The sequence below is a fragment of the Bos javanicus genome, chromosome 19 (assembly GCF_032452875.1).
Source record: "Bos javanicus breed banteng chromosome 19, ARS-OSU_banteng_1.0, whole genome shotgun sequence".
Classification (NCBI taxonomy): domain Eukaryota; kingdom Metazoa; phylum Chordata; class Mammalia; order Artiodactyla; family Bovidae; genus Bos; species Bos javanicus.
This window is the reverse complement of record NC_083886.1, coordinates 52,959,989-52,978,223: the sequence shown is the minus strand read 5'-3', so window position 1 is coordinate 52,978,223 and position 18,235 is coordinate 52,959,989. Positions and strand designations below refer to the sequence as shown.

Below are 18,235 nucleotides of genomic sequence, written 5' to 3'. Positions count from 1 at the left end.
TGACAAAGCGCAAGAAAGGTTGTGGGCGGAAGTGCCTGCCTGTCAGGCTGTTGGGCGCCGGAAGAGGCCGGACCTAAGATGGCGGCGCCCACAGGTGCCGGGAAGAGCCGCTCATGTCGGGGAACGGAGCTGTGTGGGGTCGCGTGCGAAGCCGCCTCCGCGCCTTCCCCGAGTGTCTAGCTGCCTGTGGAGCCGAGGTGCGCAGTCGTCAGGCGGGGCAGGAAGGGCCGCGCGGAGCAGGGTGCGGGCTGGCGGGGGGCGGGTAGTGGTGACCCGGGAGCCGCGGCGGCGGGGTCCGCCCCGGGTAATCAGCGGGCGCGGGGACTGTGGCGACCCTCGCCCGTCTCCATCCGCCCCCAGGCCGCGGCCTACGGCAGGTGCGTGCAGGCGTCCACTGCCCCGGGGGGCTGCTTGAAGAAGGATCTGTGCGCGCAGGAGTTCGAGGCTTTGCGGAGCTGCTTCGCTGCTGCGGTAAGTGAACGCCAGCCTAGCCCGGGGGTTGAACCCTAGGGGGCGGGGACCCACGTTACCCGCTCGGGAAACGGGCTTCCTTTTCTTCTGGGTTCGATGTTGGGTTCCAACAGGTGCTTCAACGGGGCACAGCCCCACACCAGCCGGCGCGACCCCCGCCGCCACGGAGGCTGCCTGTAATGAGGCTAGCACAAGGTTTTGAGCTGGTGCCCAAGATGTCAAGGTCCTGGGTTCCCTCGACTCGGTGGGTCTGGGGTGGGCCACGATGCCCAGTCATTTCTGTTCACCAGAGCTGCTGGTGCTGAGTACTGGACCTGAGAGGGGGCAGTTGGGTCAGCTCACCAGAATTTAGGGAATCCAAGGCAGTTTCCCTGTGTTCCAGCATGGAGAATGCATGGGCCATATTTCATTTCCCGGAGGGCTCAAAGAACCCCTTGCACCTTCCTAGCAGTCATTTTGGCTGGGATATGCGGCTTCCGCCCTTGTCACCAATCTCTGATCTGACATGTTTCATCCAAGATGCACCTGTCGCTTGGACTTGCTTCCTGGCTCTTGGCAGCTTCCCTGCTTTACTCAGAGCACTCCCTCAGGGAGGTACAAACCTTCATCCTGTGGTCAGTGGTTGGAAGGATTCACATGTAAAGTAAAGATCACACACTCCTGGCCAAACCAGGCTTTTCCGTACCGCCTGTGGTTATTAGTCAGGATCACAGGTATCTGGTCCTCTCTGATTCCTTACGCTCGTTTGCCTCTGTCGTGTTGTCCTGCCCCCAGGAGCGCGTCGCTGCCTCTCCTGCTGTTTTCCATTGAGGGCAACCTAACCACAGGCCCCAGGCACTGGAAGTTCAGGACAGGGAACCTGGGGGGTTCTCATTTAAAGACACAAGCCATTTTGTCTACTCTGCCTGCACCCTGAGGCTCTGTGGGAGTGCATGAGGAGGCAGGAGAGGAGCCCGTCTCTGGGCAAGTGTTTCAGCATCTCTGACCTAGAGATTCCTTTATAGAAGGGGGAGGACTAAATGGGACTCATTGGTGGCACAGTGCCAGGCAGGGGTGGGAGAGGCCACAGAGCACGTTGAGCCCAGCCCCAGGGTCCCCAGCGCCCCAACCAGCCTGGCCCCATGCTGCACACTCGTGGCCAAGCTCTTTGTCATTTATTTGCCAGGAGGTGGCTTCTGGTGTGGTAGTTTTCTTAACTTTGAAACCATGTCTAACTTGAAAGCAACCCATTCAGACACAGCCCTTTGTCTTCCAGGCTAAGAACACCCTGACAGGAGGCCGTTAGGAAGGACTACAAGCTCCAATCCACGTCCCTGGGCGCCTGGCACTGATGGCCTCAAGGAGCAAGCGTCTAAAACCTCGAAAGCTCTTGGGGCTAAAAGGACTGGAAACACATTAGGCGTGCATGAGCAGAGGGGAATGGGTTTTCCAGCCTTGCACACCTAAGGATTTGGGGAGAATAAGATGCAGTGAACCCACAGTAAAGATCAGATCAGATACTGTAAGATTTGTTTTGTCATCTGCAGAATGAGTGCATGGGCTGTGAACAAGCTGCCTTGCGAGTCTCATTCTTTAAAGAATTCTCACCAAAGGCATGTCATCTGAGTCTGGCGAAGCATCTAGAAGTAACTACCAGGTTACAGCACAGACCAAAGAGAAAACAGCGACACCGTGAAGGACAGGTCTGAGCTGTAGGAACCTGATACTGATAGGTTTTTTCCTCACTTAGAAAAAAAGGTGGGGGTTGCTCTTCCAGACAAAGGGGTGAAGAACCCAGGGAGGGTCCAGTTTTAGGAACCCGGTGCCTGTGAGACTTGCTCCACGGGGTTGCCCCACCCTCCCTTCCACAGCCTCTGGAGTCTGAGCCCAGGTCCATCCTGGCCAGGCTCCTGCCCACTCTGGTCCCACCCCTCATCCTGAGCTTCGGTAAGGCCGCAGCAGCACAGTGCTGGAGCTCCAGGGAGACCCAGCGGGACCCAGGAGGATTTCAGCATCCTGAGTGCTGCCTGCTGGGCATGTCATCCTAGAGCCTCCTTCCCCAAGGTGTGGAGGTCACATTGTCCTCTGGCTTCACCCAGGCCCTGCTGTCCCAGAGCACCCGTGCCCTGAGGCCTGGAGCTGTTCCCTCTTGTAAAGGCTCCTCCACTTCCCCCACAAAGTGCTGAAACCCCTTATCTCAGCTGTCATCCCAGTGAAATGCAGTTCCCAGGGCAGCCTTGGAGGGGAGCCATACGCCGTTCAAGGTTTTTTAGGACTGTTAAAAGACTGGCTGGCTGGGCAGTCATGTTTCACCGTCACCACTGGATTTCAGGACTAGACATCACTGACATGACCCCCATCCCGGCCAGAGGTGATGGCCCCTCAGGTTGGCTGAGGGCAGGAGGGAGGAGTGGGCCAGGGAAACAGGCTTGCTGAGAATTCCGCCCCTTCCCTGTCTGCTGAGGCAGCGTGCACACCCAGCAGGTGCCTCCTGCCTGAGGATGGCCTCTTTCTGACCCTTTGTGCTCTCTGCACTTGGGCAGCCTGCTGGCTAGAGCTTCTGGCATCTCTGCTGTGCACAGGCGCTCTGGTCGCTTCTAGAACTGTCCCACCCAGTGCTCCTAACATCCTTTCAGATTCCAGTTCATGGGGGCAGATGAGGCCACCAGCCACATCTCAGGTCCAGGGCTGCGGATGTGATCCACTGGCTGGGCCAGGCCACTCACCACACACTGAAGTCAGCTCACGGACCTTCCTGTCTCCCCTCCCCAAATTCAACCTGTCTTCAAAACTGTGTTTATGGGAGGGAATTCAACGGAGTTGTGTCAGGATGCAGGAAAAATGGTTCCTGCTGCTGCTTCAGCTGTGTCACCAGAAGGCAGTCACCCCGTGTGGCTCTGTCCGCTCCACCTGTCTTGGCCTCAGACTCGGGGCTCAGCTACACCACGAGAGGCCATACCCAGCCTCAGCCTTAGCTTCTTCCCACCCCAGGCTGGGCTTGGGGGCGCCATTCCAGAACGGGAGTACAGACAGGGTCCTGTCCCAGTCACCTAGGCCAGCCAGGCCTCGTGTCTGCCAAGTGTATCTGCAAACATAGAAGGTCACTCCTGGTGGCCCGGTGTGCTGCACTGGCCACATCTACCAGCCAGGGGACCCAGCTGGAGGGGTGGCCTGTGGTCAGAAAGCAAGGCACTGTCTCCCAGCCCCTCCTGGCTCCCTGCAGTACTGGTCATGGTGACCCCACCGAGGTCTGCCCAGATCTTTCCCGAAGGAGAGGACGGGAGGGGAGGGGAGCGGAGAACCCTGAGGAGAGGACAGCACTGACTGGGACAGAAGACCCTGAGCGCCCGGAGGTGCAGGAACGGCAGGCGATGGCAAAGGCTGCGCTGCTGCTCTCAGAAGGCTGCGGCCCCTGCTCTGAGGAGGAAGTTATCTTTGCAGAAACTGAGAGGACAGAACGCTGGGTCAAGGTGAGAGATTCAGGTAAACAGGGCTGGATGCGCAATCCCACCCCAAAACCACAAACGGTGTTCCAACCTGGGGGAAATTTCCAGCTGGTACAGTTTGCTTGGAATTGTTTTTAGTTAAGAATGGAGGGCGGGAAGCACTGGGACCCGGACACCTTTCACTGAGCTCCCCTCCGTGTGAGCAGTGCCCGGGGTTCGTGGGGAATCAGCTTGGCTTCCAGAGGATTCCACTCCTTTTATTATTCATTTTGAGGCTTCAAGATGACATAGAAATCACAGTAAACGATAAAACCATTTCAAAAGGCACAGGGGAGAGGTGAGCCAAGACCAAGGCCGGAGCTGTCACGTGGCCTGGGCAGCCCTGGCTAGTGATCAGTGAGTGGCTCCCCGCCATGGACCCCTTGGGGCAGGATCTGGAGCGGCCCCCGCCCCCAGAGGGGAACGAGGCACACACAGCCCAAAGCACAAAGCAGGTGAAGGCCCCAGGCTCTTGAGGGCACATCCCAGCATGTCAGGTCACCTGTTGACCAGCCCGGCTCGGGGGTGATCACTGGCCTCTCTGCCCCTTAAAACAAAGTACAACAAAAACACCACAAAAACCCTCCCAAAAGATGAGTCCCATGGGTGCAAACCCAGGGGAGATGCTGCCCTGGAGGAAGTGAGAAGCAGTGAGGAGTGAGGCCATGCACCCCTTCCCACTGGGCCTCGAACCCAGGTTTCGTGGTCACGGCTTCGGTCTGTGGCATGGGAGCTTTTGGGTGATTCACCTCGGCACCAACCAAACAGCAGCGGTCTGTTTTACTTTTTAAATCTCACAACCACTCAACTGGGAGACCGAAGTATGCAGAGCAGAGCACCAGGGCGGAGGCAGCTGGACCCACAGGCCTGTCCAGCCTCTCAGTCTTGACGCAGCACTTGCTGTGAGACGGGGTGAAGGCAGAAGCATTTACTCAGGCTTTGTACTGACAGTCACAGAGAACATCAATAAGGAATTAAAGTTCGGGGTAACACCTGCCTCTCATGGCAGCCGGGGAGCCAGGGCTGCAGTCAGCACTCAGAGCCCCAATATCGCCACCTGAACCCCAGTGGCTCCCAGAGCCACAGAGGTGGCAGGTCGTGTTTCCTGGTCTCAGGGAGTGGCTGTTTTTCCTCAAGGCTGCAGGAAGGGAGCTGAATCATGAGAGAGTCAGCCTGGAAGTGGCCGCAGTTGCAGAGGTGTCACTCCGCCCCGGGCCTGACTTCTGGGGCTTGGCACCCGCCGTGGTCCAGGTTCACCAGCTGACCGGAGCACCCTGGCCTTAGTGGGGCTCAGGGCTCCTCCAGGGCCCCAGGCAGCTGTTTGATCTGGCGGCCTGGGACCACCCGCAGGGCGCCCCCAGCGGCCTGGTGCAGCTGGGTCTCCAGGGCACTGCGGAGGTCGTTGACCTGCACCTCGGGCAGTGAGTTGAAGCTAATGATGACCCCGTCCTTCGGGGCCAGCCCTGCCTCTGCCAGAGGAGCTACGTCCCGCCGTCTCCTCCGAAGGTCGGAGCCGGCCTGGACTTTCAAGTCCCGGTTGGGTTTGGCGTTGTCCGGCTTCTGATCTCCAGGTATGGCGGGTTTGGGCCCGAGCTCAGGGTCTGGCCTCTGCTCGGGCTCCTGGCCAGCGGTGTTCTCCCAGGGAGCAGGCACGTGCTCCCTGCCGGGGGCCTCCTTCCTCATCTCCATATGACCACCCTGCTGCCCGCCCTGTCCTCCAGCAGGGTCAGCCCGGTGTTCCGGCTGATGTAACACAACCTGGGCCTGGGGGGCGGCTACCCCCGACCTGCCTCCAGGTGCCCGGTCTCGGCTCGCTTGCTGGGACTTTACCTGAGGGGCCCCAATCGCTGCCCCCACCCCCAGCACATCTGCCTCCTGAGTGTCCGCACCAGCAGCTGCTGCCTCCTTCCCGGATTTCTTCTTTTCATGGGCGCCTCCACCAAAAACATCCCGACTCTGCCCGGGGACATCCCCAGCCCCATGCTGCTCTGGGCTCCCGGGCATCCTGGCAGGCTCCAGCACAGGGAGCCGCTCTTGCACGCCCGCGCCCTCAGCCTCAGGCACAGCGCCCTGCCGGCCTTCCCTTGGCTCAGCCGGAGCTGCCCAGGGCTGCGGGTCAGCGCCGCCAGGAGGTGCAGCTGGGGCTCTGCCCGCTGCCCCCTCAGGTTCCTCCACGGAGCGCTGGCTGTGCCCCTGGGGAGGAGCGGCAGGACGCCCAGGAGCGCCGGGCAGGACTTCCACAGGCTGCGGCGGGGGACGCTCCGCCATCCCTGCGTCATGGACCTCCTGCTCCTTACCTCTGGGTGCGGCCACCCCCAGCTCAGGCTGCACGTCCACTGCAAATGAAGTCAGGTACCCATTTAGCCACAGAGATGAGCAGGAGCTACCGACGCAGTGACTAAATGAAGCCAGCTTACCAGCAATCAAGGAATACAAACACCTGCTTAAATTCGCCCAGCAGGACTCTAGACCACAGAGCCACAGATCCAATGGGGATGGGGGGCAGGAGGAGGTGGTGGGGCAGGCGACTCTGGCTTTCATGAATTAAGGGACAACCCCTGTGCTTCCCTGGTGGCTCAGTGGTAAAGAATCTGCTAATGCAGGAGACATGGGTTTGATCCCTGATCTAGGAAGATCCCACGTGACGTGGAACAACTAAGCCCATCCACCACAAGTACTGAGCCTGTGCTCTTGAGCTCAGGACCACAACGACTGAGCCCAAGTGCTGCAACTACTGCCTAGAGCCTGTGCTCTGCAACGAGAGAAGCCAGCATGCCACAGTGGGAGAGTGGCCCCGGCTCTCTGCAGCTAGAGAAAGCCCAAGCAGCAAAGGCCCAGCACAGCCAAAAATACATACATACATAAACAAGCACAATTCTTTTTTAAAAGTGACAACCCCTCTTCCCTGAGCAGGTGCAGCAACCACCCCCGGCCTGCCCAGCCCCTCTCCCCCTCCCTCCCCCGGACTTGCCGTCCTCGCCTTCCTGGCCGTCCTGCCTCTGCTGGTGGATCTCCTTATGCTGCTCTTCGATCACCGCGAGCAGCTTCTCCTGCTGGTCCAGGAGGCGCTTCTGCTGCACCTGCTGCTCCTTGATCACTTGTAATAGTACGGCGTGGTCCAGCATCTCCGCCCGGCCAGCTTCTGGTGCAGAAAACACACGCGGTCAGAGCCTGGGGCTACAAAGGCACCTGGCTGGGCTGAGGGCAGTATGATGCATGCAGGGAGGCCAAGGTGGCCTGTGGGCCCCTCCCTTGGACACCTCCTGGGCACTCCCCTCTACCCGGCTGAGCCAGCACCCACGCACTGTGACCACAAATGACAGCGATCTGGGCTGGTGACTCGAACTATCAACTATTCTAAAAAAGAATACTGGCTTTTTAAGAGAGTTTCCTCCAAGGTGAGAACTTTAAAGACAAACAGAACCATCTTCCCCTTTAGCAGCAACAAGAACTGGGACCTCAGTGAGAAGGCTGCGCCAGTGCTCCCGCCGGCCCCGCCTCCCCCGGGAAGCTGGCTGCAGCTGACAGGGGAGGAGCGCCAGGTGAGCTGGGAGCAGGCCAGCTGCAGCAGGTGTGTGTAGGAAGGGCCCCCCCAGACTGTGGACTGAGAAGAGGCCCCAAGGCTGAACACCTTGGGTGTGGAAAGCTCATAACGCACTGCAAACACGTCAGCACTGGGTCAGCTCTGTAGAGCCAGCAGTCCAGGTTTAAGGGACTTTTATAACACGTGTCTTTAAACAGGAAGCTTTGAAAGATGATGTAACTTTACAGGTTGTCAGATGGAAAAGCTCAAATCCGAAGAAAGAACATTTGGGAGTGGCGAGAGCTAACACCCCAGCGCGGGGCCCCCATGCTGGGCACATGCAGGTGTGCTGGCCTGTCCTCCCCAACAGTGACCTCTGACCCCCCAGAACAGGGCAGGGTTGGCCTTCTCCCAGGGACTGCCATGGCTCGCCCCAAGAGGCCAGTGCCCATGAAGAACATGCTGAGGCTAAGCACGTGGAAGATGGGTCCCTTGGCCAGCCCGGGTGATCCAGCCCCCTGTTCTCCACCAGACACACATCCAGACATCCTAAGGTGACCAAGACGCCTGCCTGAGAAAGCCTACATTCCGTGGATCATCTCAGGGCTCCCCTCACCCTCTTCAGACAAGGGATGTGCACAGAGCCATCCCAGAGTTCCAGACCAGCTCCCTTGACCATGACCATGCTGCCAACACCACTTGTCCCCAAGGGAGGGTTCCTAAAGAGCAGGCCCCCTGACTCACTGGCTCCTCGGAGGACTAGCCCTAGCCCATGGCTGGGGTGGGGGGGGAAGTGCGCCATGTCCAGCCAGAAGCAACATGGGACAGACGGGAAGCAGAGTGGAGGTGATAAACTGAGCCCTCAGCCCGAGCTCCGTGCACAACTGCGCGGCCCACCAGGACCACAGGGATCAGACTCATGGATGGCATGAGAGCTGCACAGATATTAACACACGTGCAGAGCACATTAATACCAGGCCATGCACATGGCGGAAGTCACACGCAGGCCCCGCCCCATCTCTGGGAGTGCCCAGATGCTTACAGGCTGCACCTGGCTGTCCTGTGGTGGCGCCCCACGGCGGAGCCCCAGTGGGGCTAAGGGGCACCAGGGCATGTGGACTAGAAGTGAGCGGGTTGGGGCATCAAGGGGGACCCCACCTGAGGGGCTGTGGCTGAGCCCAGTTGGGGGACAGACCATGTGTGGATCCCGGGCTCTGACCACATGCAAGGCGCTACCGGACTCAGTGCTCACACTGTCTGCTGTCTCATCTTTAAACCCCCACAAAAACCTTCACTGTGGTGCTCCTCCCGACTCCTACCTGCCACCATCTTTCTGATTTCAGCTGTGCATCCCATTGAGAGGCGTTTGGAGAAAGGCAGAATAGGAAACCATCAAAGTTCTTTCAGAAAAGAAAAAGTCAAAGAATCAAACAAGATTAGGTAACAGATTGTGAGGACCAGGACCAGTAAACAGACTGAAACCAAAGACAGCAACATGCAGAACTCCACAGCATCCAAGCTACAGGAAACCCAGGACCCTCAGCTCTGCCTTCCTGGCCTCTGCGTGCAGAGGCTCGGCTGCCTTCCCGGGCCTGGTGCTCTGGGCCGGCTATCCCGAGGCTGCAGGACCTTCTGGGAAGCAGCTTGTGGGGCAGCAGGGCATGAGCATCCCATGAACCCACCTGAGCGCTGTACCATGATGCCCACATACAGACCCAGACTCTCGGAGCACACAGTGAAACACCCAGGGGCCACTCTGTGGACACCGCTAGCAAACAGGGTGACCCCACGGGGGTTCAGCATGGGGACCAAAGAGACCAGAAGAGTGATCATTTGCTGGGAGAGCTGCCACCACCTCCTTTAGTGCAGGGCAGTGCCCGACCAGGTGGGGCTGTGAGGAGGGGGGCATCAAAAGCAGAGAGCGGGAAGCACCCCAAAATGGGCATGAAGGTCTGGAGGAGGATGCAGAGCAAGTTTTGTTCACTGGACAGAAAAGATTAAACAAGCTTTCGCTTTGGGACAGTTGCTAGGTCTTCACTGCAGGTGGGTACAAAGGTCCCCACCCAGCCCCAGCTAAGACCGGGTGGGAGCTGCTGCCACGGTGGCAGGGAAGTGCTAAGACAGCAGTGAGCCACCGGCTCTCCCACCCTCGCTAATGCCCTCCACACCTGGCCAACTTGTTGGAAATATTAACGTGTCTATTTTGAAATGAGATACAAATGGGAATAGAAAGTCACGTGACAGTGACAGGTTTGTTTGTTTTTAAAGGGGGAGAAAAAATACTAAAAACATCTAAGGAAGTGAAAAAAGGGAGGAGAGAATGCTGTTAGTTGGCAGGGGAGCTATTTAAGATCCTTCCTCAGCAGGAAACTGGCAAGACAACGGGCCCGTGTCTCCTTCTGGGCCATATTCCGCTTCCAGAAGGAAGCGGCAGTATCTCCAAGCCTTTGGAAGATGCAGGAAGAAAGCAAAGGCCTTACCCTCCAGCTTGCTGCCGGCGTGCTCCCCGCCCTGTCCCTCCTCGGTCCTCTGCTCTCGAGGCTCTGCCTGCGGCGCTGCCCCCGGGCCTGGTTTCTCCTCCAGGAGGGGAGCCTTCCCACCTGCACACAAGGCAGAGACTCAGGAGGCTTGCAGGAAAACTCAGAAGGTGGAGGGGGGACAAGAGGAGGAGGCCGATATTTCCTAAAATCACCCTCCACGTTGGCCCTCCCTCCCTGGTACTGTATATTCAACCTGATGAGCACCAGGGAGGTAATAAAAAAATAATATTTAACATCTCACAGTCTGGTGGCAGGGAGCCAGTGTCAACTACATTCGTCAATTAGCATGCGGGGACCGTTGTCAGTAGCTCTGAGATGGCACTTAACAAGGAGCTACCCGTCAGGCCCGCGCCGCGCCCCGTGTGCGCCCAGACACGCAGGAGCAGCCCAGCACCTGGCACTTACGGGTCTGGTGAACAAGTGTGTGACAAATGTCAGAGGAGCTGCCAAGCCCCGACAGCTGCATCAGTGCTGCTACACACACAAGCTCATCTTGCGAGAAAAGAGAGGCAGCGCGACAGAAGGAAGGATGGTCAGCATCTCCCGCCCCGTCCCCAGCCTCTCCCGGGCCCCACCAGGATGGAGCCTACACCCACCAGGCTCTTTCTTCTCCTCCGGCTTGCCCATGGCCCCCACGGCATGGCCAGGCAGCAAGGCACCGTCTGCTCTGGCCCCTGCGCCTGCCACCGGGACGTCCTGCCCCTCGGGGAGCACTGCCTGGGGCCCTTGATGCACGCCCCTGTCGCCCTGCCCCAGGTCCTCCTTCACAGGCTCAATGGCTGGCTGACCATTTTCTTCTGGAACCTTCTGAGAATCTTTGGGAAGACCGCCCGCTGCCTCCAAAGCCTGGTCCTGTCTGGGTCTCTCTCGTCCTGAATCCAGCAGGGGTGGCACCATTTGACCCTTGCCCCCCAGGGCCCTTTCATCCATGTGTTTGGACGGCCGCTCCTTCTCCAGTCCTTCTTGGTCTTGACCTTCATCCACTATCACCTCGTCGTGAGGCACAGGGGGTTCGTGACGGTGGGCCTCGCCCAGAGGTACTGCAACTCCTGGAAGGAGACAGACGATGCTGGGGAGCCGGGGTGGGGGTGGGGGAGACTCAGCCTTCCCTCCCAGGGCAGCTTTCCCTCTTCAGGTCTGTGAACCAACCAACCACGTGACTGATGTCCAGCTGAGGTCCCGCCCCCGTGAACACCGACCCCCACACCCCCACCCAGGCAGTCATAGCACCTTGACCGGGGCGATCCAGCTGTGCCGCCTCCTGCTTCTCCTTGGCGTCTTCCCTTGGGGGCACATTCACGGGGCCCTTAATCTGGGCCTGCTCCATCTCATCTTTCTCATTTGGCAGCTTCGGCTTATCTCGGCCGTCCTCAGCCACGTCCACAATTGGATTCTGGCCTGTAAGCACGGCACAGATAATTGAGCGGTGTTTCCACATGGCTACACCGCCAATCAGCACGGCAACTGGGCGGTTTTCCCTGGATTGTAATCACATTTCCCAGGCGAATGGCAGAGCCTAAGCAGTTATTTTTTTTTTCCTGTTCAATCATTAGCAGCTAAGTAGCACAGAAAACTGTCATTTTTCATGTGTATTCATAACAAAAATATGTCAAAATGCAATTTATACCTAACTGGGTGCAGAAGAGCGATACCCCGCATAAAGCTGGCCATCACCACCAGGTGGCAGCAAGAACCTGCCATTTGAGGCCTGGGAACTGGAAGTGCCCAACGTCATCCCTCCTGGGGACCATCACCCGCCCTAAGCCCAACCAACCCCTTGCTGCAGGCCAAGGGGAAAGGGGAGCAGAAAAATGCTTAAGGAAAATGCCTATGGGAGGTTGATTTGCAATTCTGTCAACTTCTTGCTGCAGAAGTAAAAATTCCTATCAAAAGGAAGGTGAGAAAGAGGCACAGCCCACAAAGCTGGCCTCCTGCACACACCTGTATCCCATGGGCCTCCTCATCCTCCCAGAAGCCCAACAGTTCAGTCACGGCGGGCCCTCGGGGAGAGGGCCACGAGGGTGGCCCAAATGGAGCCCCTTAGGAAACTCTGTCCATGAACAAAACCACTCTCTACCTATTAGGCAAAAGTGGCAGAAACTAAAATACTATCTGGGGGGGGAAAAAAAGATTTAAAAAGTCATTTCATCCCAGAGGCCCCAAGCAACCGCTTTCCGCCTTCAGGGCACAAGCTGCCTGCAAGAAGGGAGGCGGAATGCCCCGCAGTCGTGGGACCCCAAAGCGGCTCTGGGGGGATTCACGACAGTCCTGTTTAGGTGGGCTTGCTCCCTCCCCCAGAGGAGAAGGAGGGACCTGGGCTGACCTGCCATGCTCGCCGGGGACACCTGCAGCAGCTGAGGCTTAGTGCCCAAAGCAAAGTAGAGGGGGGACGGCGCTGGGCAGGAGCGGGACGCAGGGCTCCACAGTTCAATCAAGCGACTGATTCGCATGAGTGTGTGGTGTCTGCTCCATACCACGGTAACACCCCTGTCCCCAGCCGCCAGAAGCCCCTGGGGGTCAAAATCAAGAGGTGCTGTCCAGTGGAAGACCAAGTTAAGACAGGGGGCCAGGAAGGGAAGGAAAACCACAACAAAACAAAGCATATCTCCATCATGTTGTAGGACCAACTCAAAATCTATCCATCACCAGGCAAAGGAATGACCGGGGGCTCGGGTGAGCAAGGGGCATGAGTCCACAACGTGGCCACCCTGCCCACAGCAGCCGGGCCTGGGGCACTTTGCAGCTGTCCTCGGCAATGGACACAGTGCTTTCTAAAACGAACCAGAGCTCCTCGTGGGGACAGTTTGCCAGCAATGCCTCTGGGCCACAGTAAAACTAACACCAAACTTCCTAATTAGCAACTGAAGAACAGCCCGCATTCACCCAGGGTGGTCACCGCAGGGAAGGATGAAGGCCAGGCAGGGGCTTGGCCTGTTTCACCTTCCAGACGTGGCAGTGAATCAGAGGGAGTGGCCAGCAGAGGGCGCCCTGGCCTGGAGGGGCCTCCTCTCAGCCTCAGCGTTGTGGCCTCCACTCCCCAAAGTGGGCACCACTCAGGGAAACTCCATGTCTGCCTCAGTACTGCTGGGCGGGGAGCTTTCTAACCTGCCTGGCCCCATCCACACTCAGACCCTCCTGATGGTGCCTCTACCAGGAGCTCCTGGGAAGACTGTTAGCCAACAGTCACTCGTCTAGTGTGGACACCAGGTGGTTCTGTGACTGGCTCAGGGAGACACGGGACCCAAGTTCAGTTCAGCCACTCAGTCATGCGTGACTCTTTGTGAGCCCATGGACTGCTGGACAGTAGGCCTCCCTGTCCATCACCAACTCCCAGAGTTTACTCAAACTTGTGACCATCAAGTCGGTGACACCATCCAACCATCTCATCCTCTGTCATCCCTTCTCCTCCTGCCTTCAATCTTTCCCAGCAACAGGGTCTTTTCAAATGAGTCGGTTCTTTGCATCAGGTGGCCAAAGTACTGGAGTTTCAGCTTCAGCATCAGTCCTTCCAATGAATATTCAGGACTGATTTCCTTTAGGATGGACTGGTTGGATCTCTTTGCAGTCCAAGAGACTCTCAAGAGTCTTCTCCAACACCAGAGTTCAAAAGCATCAATTCTTCAGTGCTCAGACAGACAACCACAGATCTGAAACCTGGGAATGTGCGGCCGTTTTTGGGTGTGACATCCAGAACAGGCCTGTCCACGGCAACGAGAATCTGCCTTCGAGACTACTTCCACCTCGGAAGACAGGGTCAGGGCCAGGGGCTCCTCTTCCTTGACTCTCCCCTGCAGGACCCCATTCTGAGTCTAGAGGCATCTCTCTGTATCCTGTGATCAGTGAAGACGGAAACAGTCCTCTGACTGCCAAGCACAAAAGTAAAGTGTCTCTCAAAATCACACCAGAGTTCCACAAATGGAATCCCTGTTGACTGGAAGTAAACCCCAAATTCAGGAGATGCAAAGGACCCCAGGGCCATGCAGAGAGCAGGAGCAGCCACCAACAGTCCTTTAAAAAGGCCAGGTGCTGCTTCTAAGTACCTTTCCTGACAACCTCCAAAGTGCCTGCCTCACTGCTGCCGTGAGGAAGTCTACTTGGGAACCCCTGCTCTTCTTGACTTAGGCAGCAAGGGAAACCCTGTCTAGCACGCTCTATTGGATGTGCAGGAATCCCAATGGGTCCCTGGACCCAAAGCCCCAGCTGGGTGGCTGGGGGGCCCCGTCTGGCTCACTCGTCACACTCTCCTGCAGATGGGTACGTCTGCCCACATGCAGCAGGTAGAGGGGCCGTGGGCCAGTCCCTCGGGGCTGGACACGGCAGGCAGCGCCCCTCCCTCCCCTGAGGAGTCCTTCCAGATTCGGCTGCAGCTGGCATGGTCATCTTAGCACCGATGAGATGAGCTCACAGCCACATCTGACACACAGGCAGAAAAACTGAGAAGTCACGCGGCACAAGGGTGTTAACTGCTCCTTCTCAGCAGGGCACAGGGAAAGCTGCGGTGGGGACCAAGGAGGGAGGCAGCCCTGCAGCCGGGCCTCCCCACAGGCACGCTGGCATCGGTCGCAGGTGGTCAGACGCTTTCCTGCCCGCGTGTACCAGTGCCCGGCACAGCAGCACAAGGGACGCATCCTCAGAAGAGAAATTTAGGAAGGAGATGGGGGAGGGCAAACTCCCACTCAGGCCTGTGACCACCCTCTGCCAGCTGTGTCCCCGCACCAACGTGCTGCTGCCCACAGGCCCCGTCCCAGCCCTTCCCATTCTTTCCCACCCAGCGGAAGCAGGGCCAGGTCTCCGCTGGAGGACGGACAAGCTGTACGAGGTGTGTGGCCAAGGCGGCTCCTGACACTGAGAGAAGCCGCAGGCTGGGAGGGAGAGGAAGAAATGGGATGAGGCCACGCTCAGAGGAGGAGCTGAGGAGCATGACAGACTCCAAACCCACTCACCAGACCCACGAGGGAGCCACCAGCCTCACGGTAAGTGGTCTCCTAGCCTTTCCGGAAGGCCTGCCCACCTCTTCTGTCCACACCAGGCATGTCACAGGCCCCGTGCTTGCCAGGAGTGCCAGGCTGGGGGTGGCCAGGCCCATGTGTCCCCAGGAGGGCAGGACTCCCCCAGTCCAAAGCCCAGCTCGGGCTCTGGGGAAAGTTGGTACTGTTCTGGCCTCTTCAACATCAAAGAGACCAATAAACCTGCCTCACACGCTGATGGGCGGACGGCTGCGGGGCACGCGGCCCAGGCCCCACGGGCCCAGCTCCGCTTCAACGAGGCAACCCATCAATGACGGGGAGGCCGGGGGCGCGAAACACGGAGACTTGAGTTAAACAAACGGCATGTGGTTCCAAGAGGGGCCGTGTGTTTGTTACAGACTCGTGGAAGAAATGGAAACCAGATGTGGCCGCGGCGGCTCCAGGTGAGCCCGGGGCCTGCCTCCACGACAGGATGCAGCTGCTCGCGCCGGCAGCGGGCTGGAGGCCGCCCAGCACCGTGGGGACAGGCAGCCCAGTGCCGGCTGCGTCAGCTGATGCCGAGAAGCCCACTACCGGGCGGGCTGGCAGCCAGCTGAGACGGAAAACCAGTGTCCAAGTCACATTTTGCTGGGGGTGTCCCCAAAGCACTGGGGCCAGGACCCCCGGGGGTGAGGGACCCAGTGGGGCTGCTAACAAGGGTGGAGGGGCGCCATCTCCCTCCCTCCTCCAGGAAGCTTCTTTCCGTCCAAGTTACTGAATCCGTGCAACCACTGTGGCGATGCCCAAGCTGTTTCTGACCACTCCAATTAATATTTCTGCTGAGTGCCGTTATCCCCAGGGGTCCTCTCTGCTGGGGACTCCCAAAGGGGGCGTCTTCTCGCTGGCCCTCACCATCCAAGGAAGACAGAAGAGAGCATGCCCCATTACTCTGGGCTCAGGGCTCCCCCAAAAGAGCCCCAGGAGAGACTGTTCTGCTGCAGGAAGTTGGTGTGGGGTGCTGTAACTGCAGGGGCTCTCTGAGCACAGACAGGTAAGTCTGGAACAGAGACGGCAACACGTCCGAGAGGCCCGAGCCTCCAACCACAGGCAGCCCAGCCCTGCAAGCACCTCCCTGGACACACCTGCCTCTCTGGACAGCCCTCGGGAGCTTTCCTTCTGCCACTCACAGTAGGCGGGGAGACCAATACTTCCACCTGGGCTTACTAGGCATCACCACCCACAGGGACCTGGAATCCACCAGCAGCCAGCACTGTTGCCCCTGTGGGGCAGGCCGGGCAGACAGCAGGGAACAAAGCTGAGGGGCATCACTGACTCGGTCCAGGAAAATCTGGCTTAAAATGTACATCCTTACAACAGGCAAACGTTGAGTGACACCCGCAAGCTCACTTACCTGCTGGTGCTCTGAATGGGGGTGGGGGAGGCGTTGAGACCTCTGCCCTGCTGTCCAGCATGTCCCCGCACGCAGGCAGCTCATGGAGGTGGCTGCATACAGCAGCCCCCAGGAGCCCCCCCGCCCCCTCCATTGCCCGGATAGGCTGGAGGCAGCTGGGCAGGTGAGACAGCTGGAAAGTGATGACTACATCCCCATGACCCACGGTGATGCCGAGAAGGCTGCGGGCCTGTGTGCATACCTGGGAGACACGTACCTGGGAGCTGGGCTGCCTCTACCTTCACTGCGCCCTTGGCCTCTTCAAGCCTGCCACCCTCGGCCTCCTTTGCCAAGTCCATGGGGGTCTCCTGGCTCACGGACAGGGTGGTGTGCGTGCTGATCACTAGGATGCCCAGGCCGACCCAGAGCACCACCTGGATGAGACAAATACCCCGAGAGCTAAAGGAGTCACGCAGTCCCAGGGCCCCTGCCCTTCTTGCGAGTGGGGTACAGCCCGCAGAGGCCCCAACCACACTGACCACTGGTCACTAACTCATCAATGTGACGGAATCGTGAGCCACATCTGCAGGAGCCACTCCGGCAATGGGGCTGGGGGGCGGGGCAGGGCGTGAGGGAGCCTGAAAGCAGCAGGGGGCATGAGTGTGACAGGGAGGGGCCTGCTGGCCAGAGAGACTCCGGCCCACCAGCCAGGCAGCCTGGAGAGCCTGGCAGCCATGTAGGCCCACACTTACTGCTGCAGAGATTGGGCCCCTTGATGGTTTTCACCAGAAGAGCAAGAATCTCGAGGCCTCGACCCAACTTAAAGTGGGCTCTTGCTTATCCCACTCCCTTACCCAGAAGAGGGCCCAGGCCACTGGGTGCCCGGCTACCAATGACTAGTCCCAACATCACCCAGCAGGCTAGACACGCCTGCAGCTGCAGGGCACAGATGGGACGGCTGTGAGGAGGTGGCTCCTCGCCCCCTCTGGCGGTCTGTGCCCATCGGTGCTACCCAGCAAGCTGAGTTGGATGCGCTGCTGCTCACCAAGAGGCCCTGTCCCCACCCTGTCCCTCCTGTGATGGCCCCGAGGCTGATCGTAAGTGCTGCCCTCAGCGACTCAGGACAGGGACCCCTCGTGCTGTGACACTGTCTGCCCTGGAGCCCCGGCACATGCGGGGCCCACCGACACTCTCCGTGTGACTTTCGCTGTCACGGCAGTGGGCGCAGCTCGTTCTGCCCTTCCCGGCCTGGCCCACCTGGTACTCCCTGGGGAGCAGTAACTCCTGCTTCCTCGGAGAAGAGCCACGAGGCAGCCTGCCCGAAGAGCCGGGGGACCCCGCCACCTACCTCCACGCACTCTCAGAGCCAGAACTCAAATCTTTCCTGAAAGGCACGTTGACTCCTTAAAAAAATATCAGTTCAAAAGAACTGGTGAGACTTTCCCAGGCTCAACACAACTGCAGAAGAAAGATTTCTGACAGGAAGAAAGGCCCTGTGCTCCTGAAGGTGGATGCCAACCAACGTGGAGAACCTCAGAGAGAAAGTCTGTTTTCTCCACAGTCGCTCTGGAAACACTGAGCTGGTCTGGGGCTCACAGAGACAAAATGCTGGCCACGCTCCAGGGTCCACGATGCTTCAGAGAGGCCCGGTCAGTGCCGTGGACTCAAAGGGCCCCTCCGGTACTGACCACCAGCCGGCCTCAGTCAGGTGTGCATGGGGATGTTGTGGGGTTTGAGCCCCTGGTGTCTGAGCAGCACTGAAACACTGAGCATAGCATGGGGTCAGGGCTCCTGACTCCTGTCCCCCACTTCAGATAATTTTCTTGATAACATGTGGATGCCAGCTTCAGCTGTGAGTTCAAAGAGTAGCACGTTACACCCGCTCACCACAAAGGGAAGGT

General features: G+C 58.8%; 2 protein-coding genes across 7 annotated transcripts in view; one reads left to right on the top strand and one right to left on the bottom strand.

Moving 5' to 3' along the window:
- The first annotated feature begins 112 nt into the window (after positions 1-112).
- NDUFAF8 (NADH:ubiquinone oxidoreductase complex assembly factor 8) lies at positions 113-1,976 on the top strand. The gene is made up of 3 exons (XM_061392609.1): positions 113-197; positions 361-471; positions 1,727-1,976. Exons 1-3 carry the CDS (start codon positions 114-116, stop codon positions 1,754-1,756), a joined length of 225 nt encoding a protein of 74 aa, XP_061248593.1. The 5' UTR covers position 113; the 3' UTR covers positions 1,757-1,976.
- Positions 1,977-4,137: 2,161 nt separating this feature from the next.
- Positions 4,138-18,235, bottom strand: part of SLC38A10 (solute carrier family 38 member 10) — a 41,098-nt gene continuing 27,000 nt past the window's right edge. Inside the window, exons 11-17 of one of the 6 annotated variants that reach the window (XM_061392598.1) lie at positions 16,612-16,768; positions 11,229-11,396; positions 10,595-11,047; positions 9,939-10,058; positions 8,778-8,801; positions 6,907-7,077; positions 4,138-6,271 (exon numbers count right to left, since the gene is read on the bottom strand). In XM_061392598.1, coding sequence (XP_061248582.1) covers positions 5,226-6,271; positions 6,907-7,077; positions 8,778-8,801; positions 9,939-10,058; positions 10,595-11,047; positions 11,229-11,396; positions 16,612-16,768 — 2,139 coding nt within the window. In that variant the 3' untranslated portion in view covers positions 4,138-5,225. The remainder of the gene's footprint in view (positions 6,272-6,906; positions 7,078-8,777; positions 8,802-9,938; positions 10,059-10,594; positions 11,048-11,228; positions 11,397-16,611; positions 16,769-18,235) is intronic. The other 5 variants (XM_061392600.1, XM_061392599.1, XM_061392601.1 and 2 more) reach the window with 5 other exon arrangements.

What these genes read in the sequence shown, in the direction of transcription:
- NDUFAF8 (XM_061392609.1), top strand. Translation starts at nt 114, where the DNA reads ATGTCGGGGAACGGAGCTGTGTGGGGTCGCGTGCGAAGCCGCCTCCGC. An exon ending in TAGCTGCCTGTGGAGCCGAG is followed by an intron (nt 198 to 360) that starts GTGCGCAGTCGT and finishes ATCCGCCCCCAG; the next exon opens with GCCGCGGCCTACGGCAGGTG. An exon ending in GGAGCTGCTTCGCTGCTGCG is followed by an intron (nt 472 to 1,726) that starts GTAAGTGAACGC and finishes TTTGTCTTCCAG; the next exon opens with GCTAAGAACACCCTGACAGG.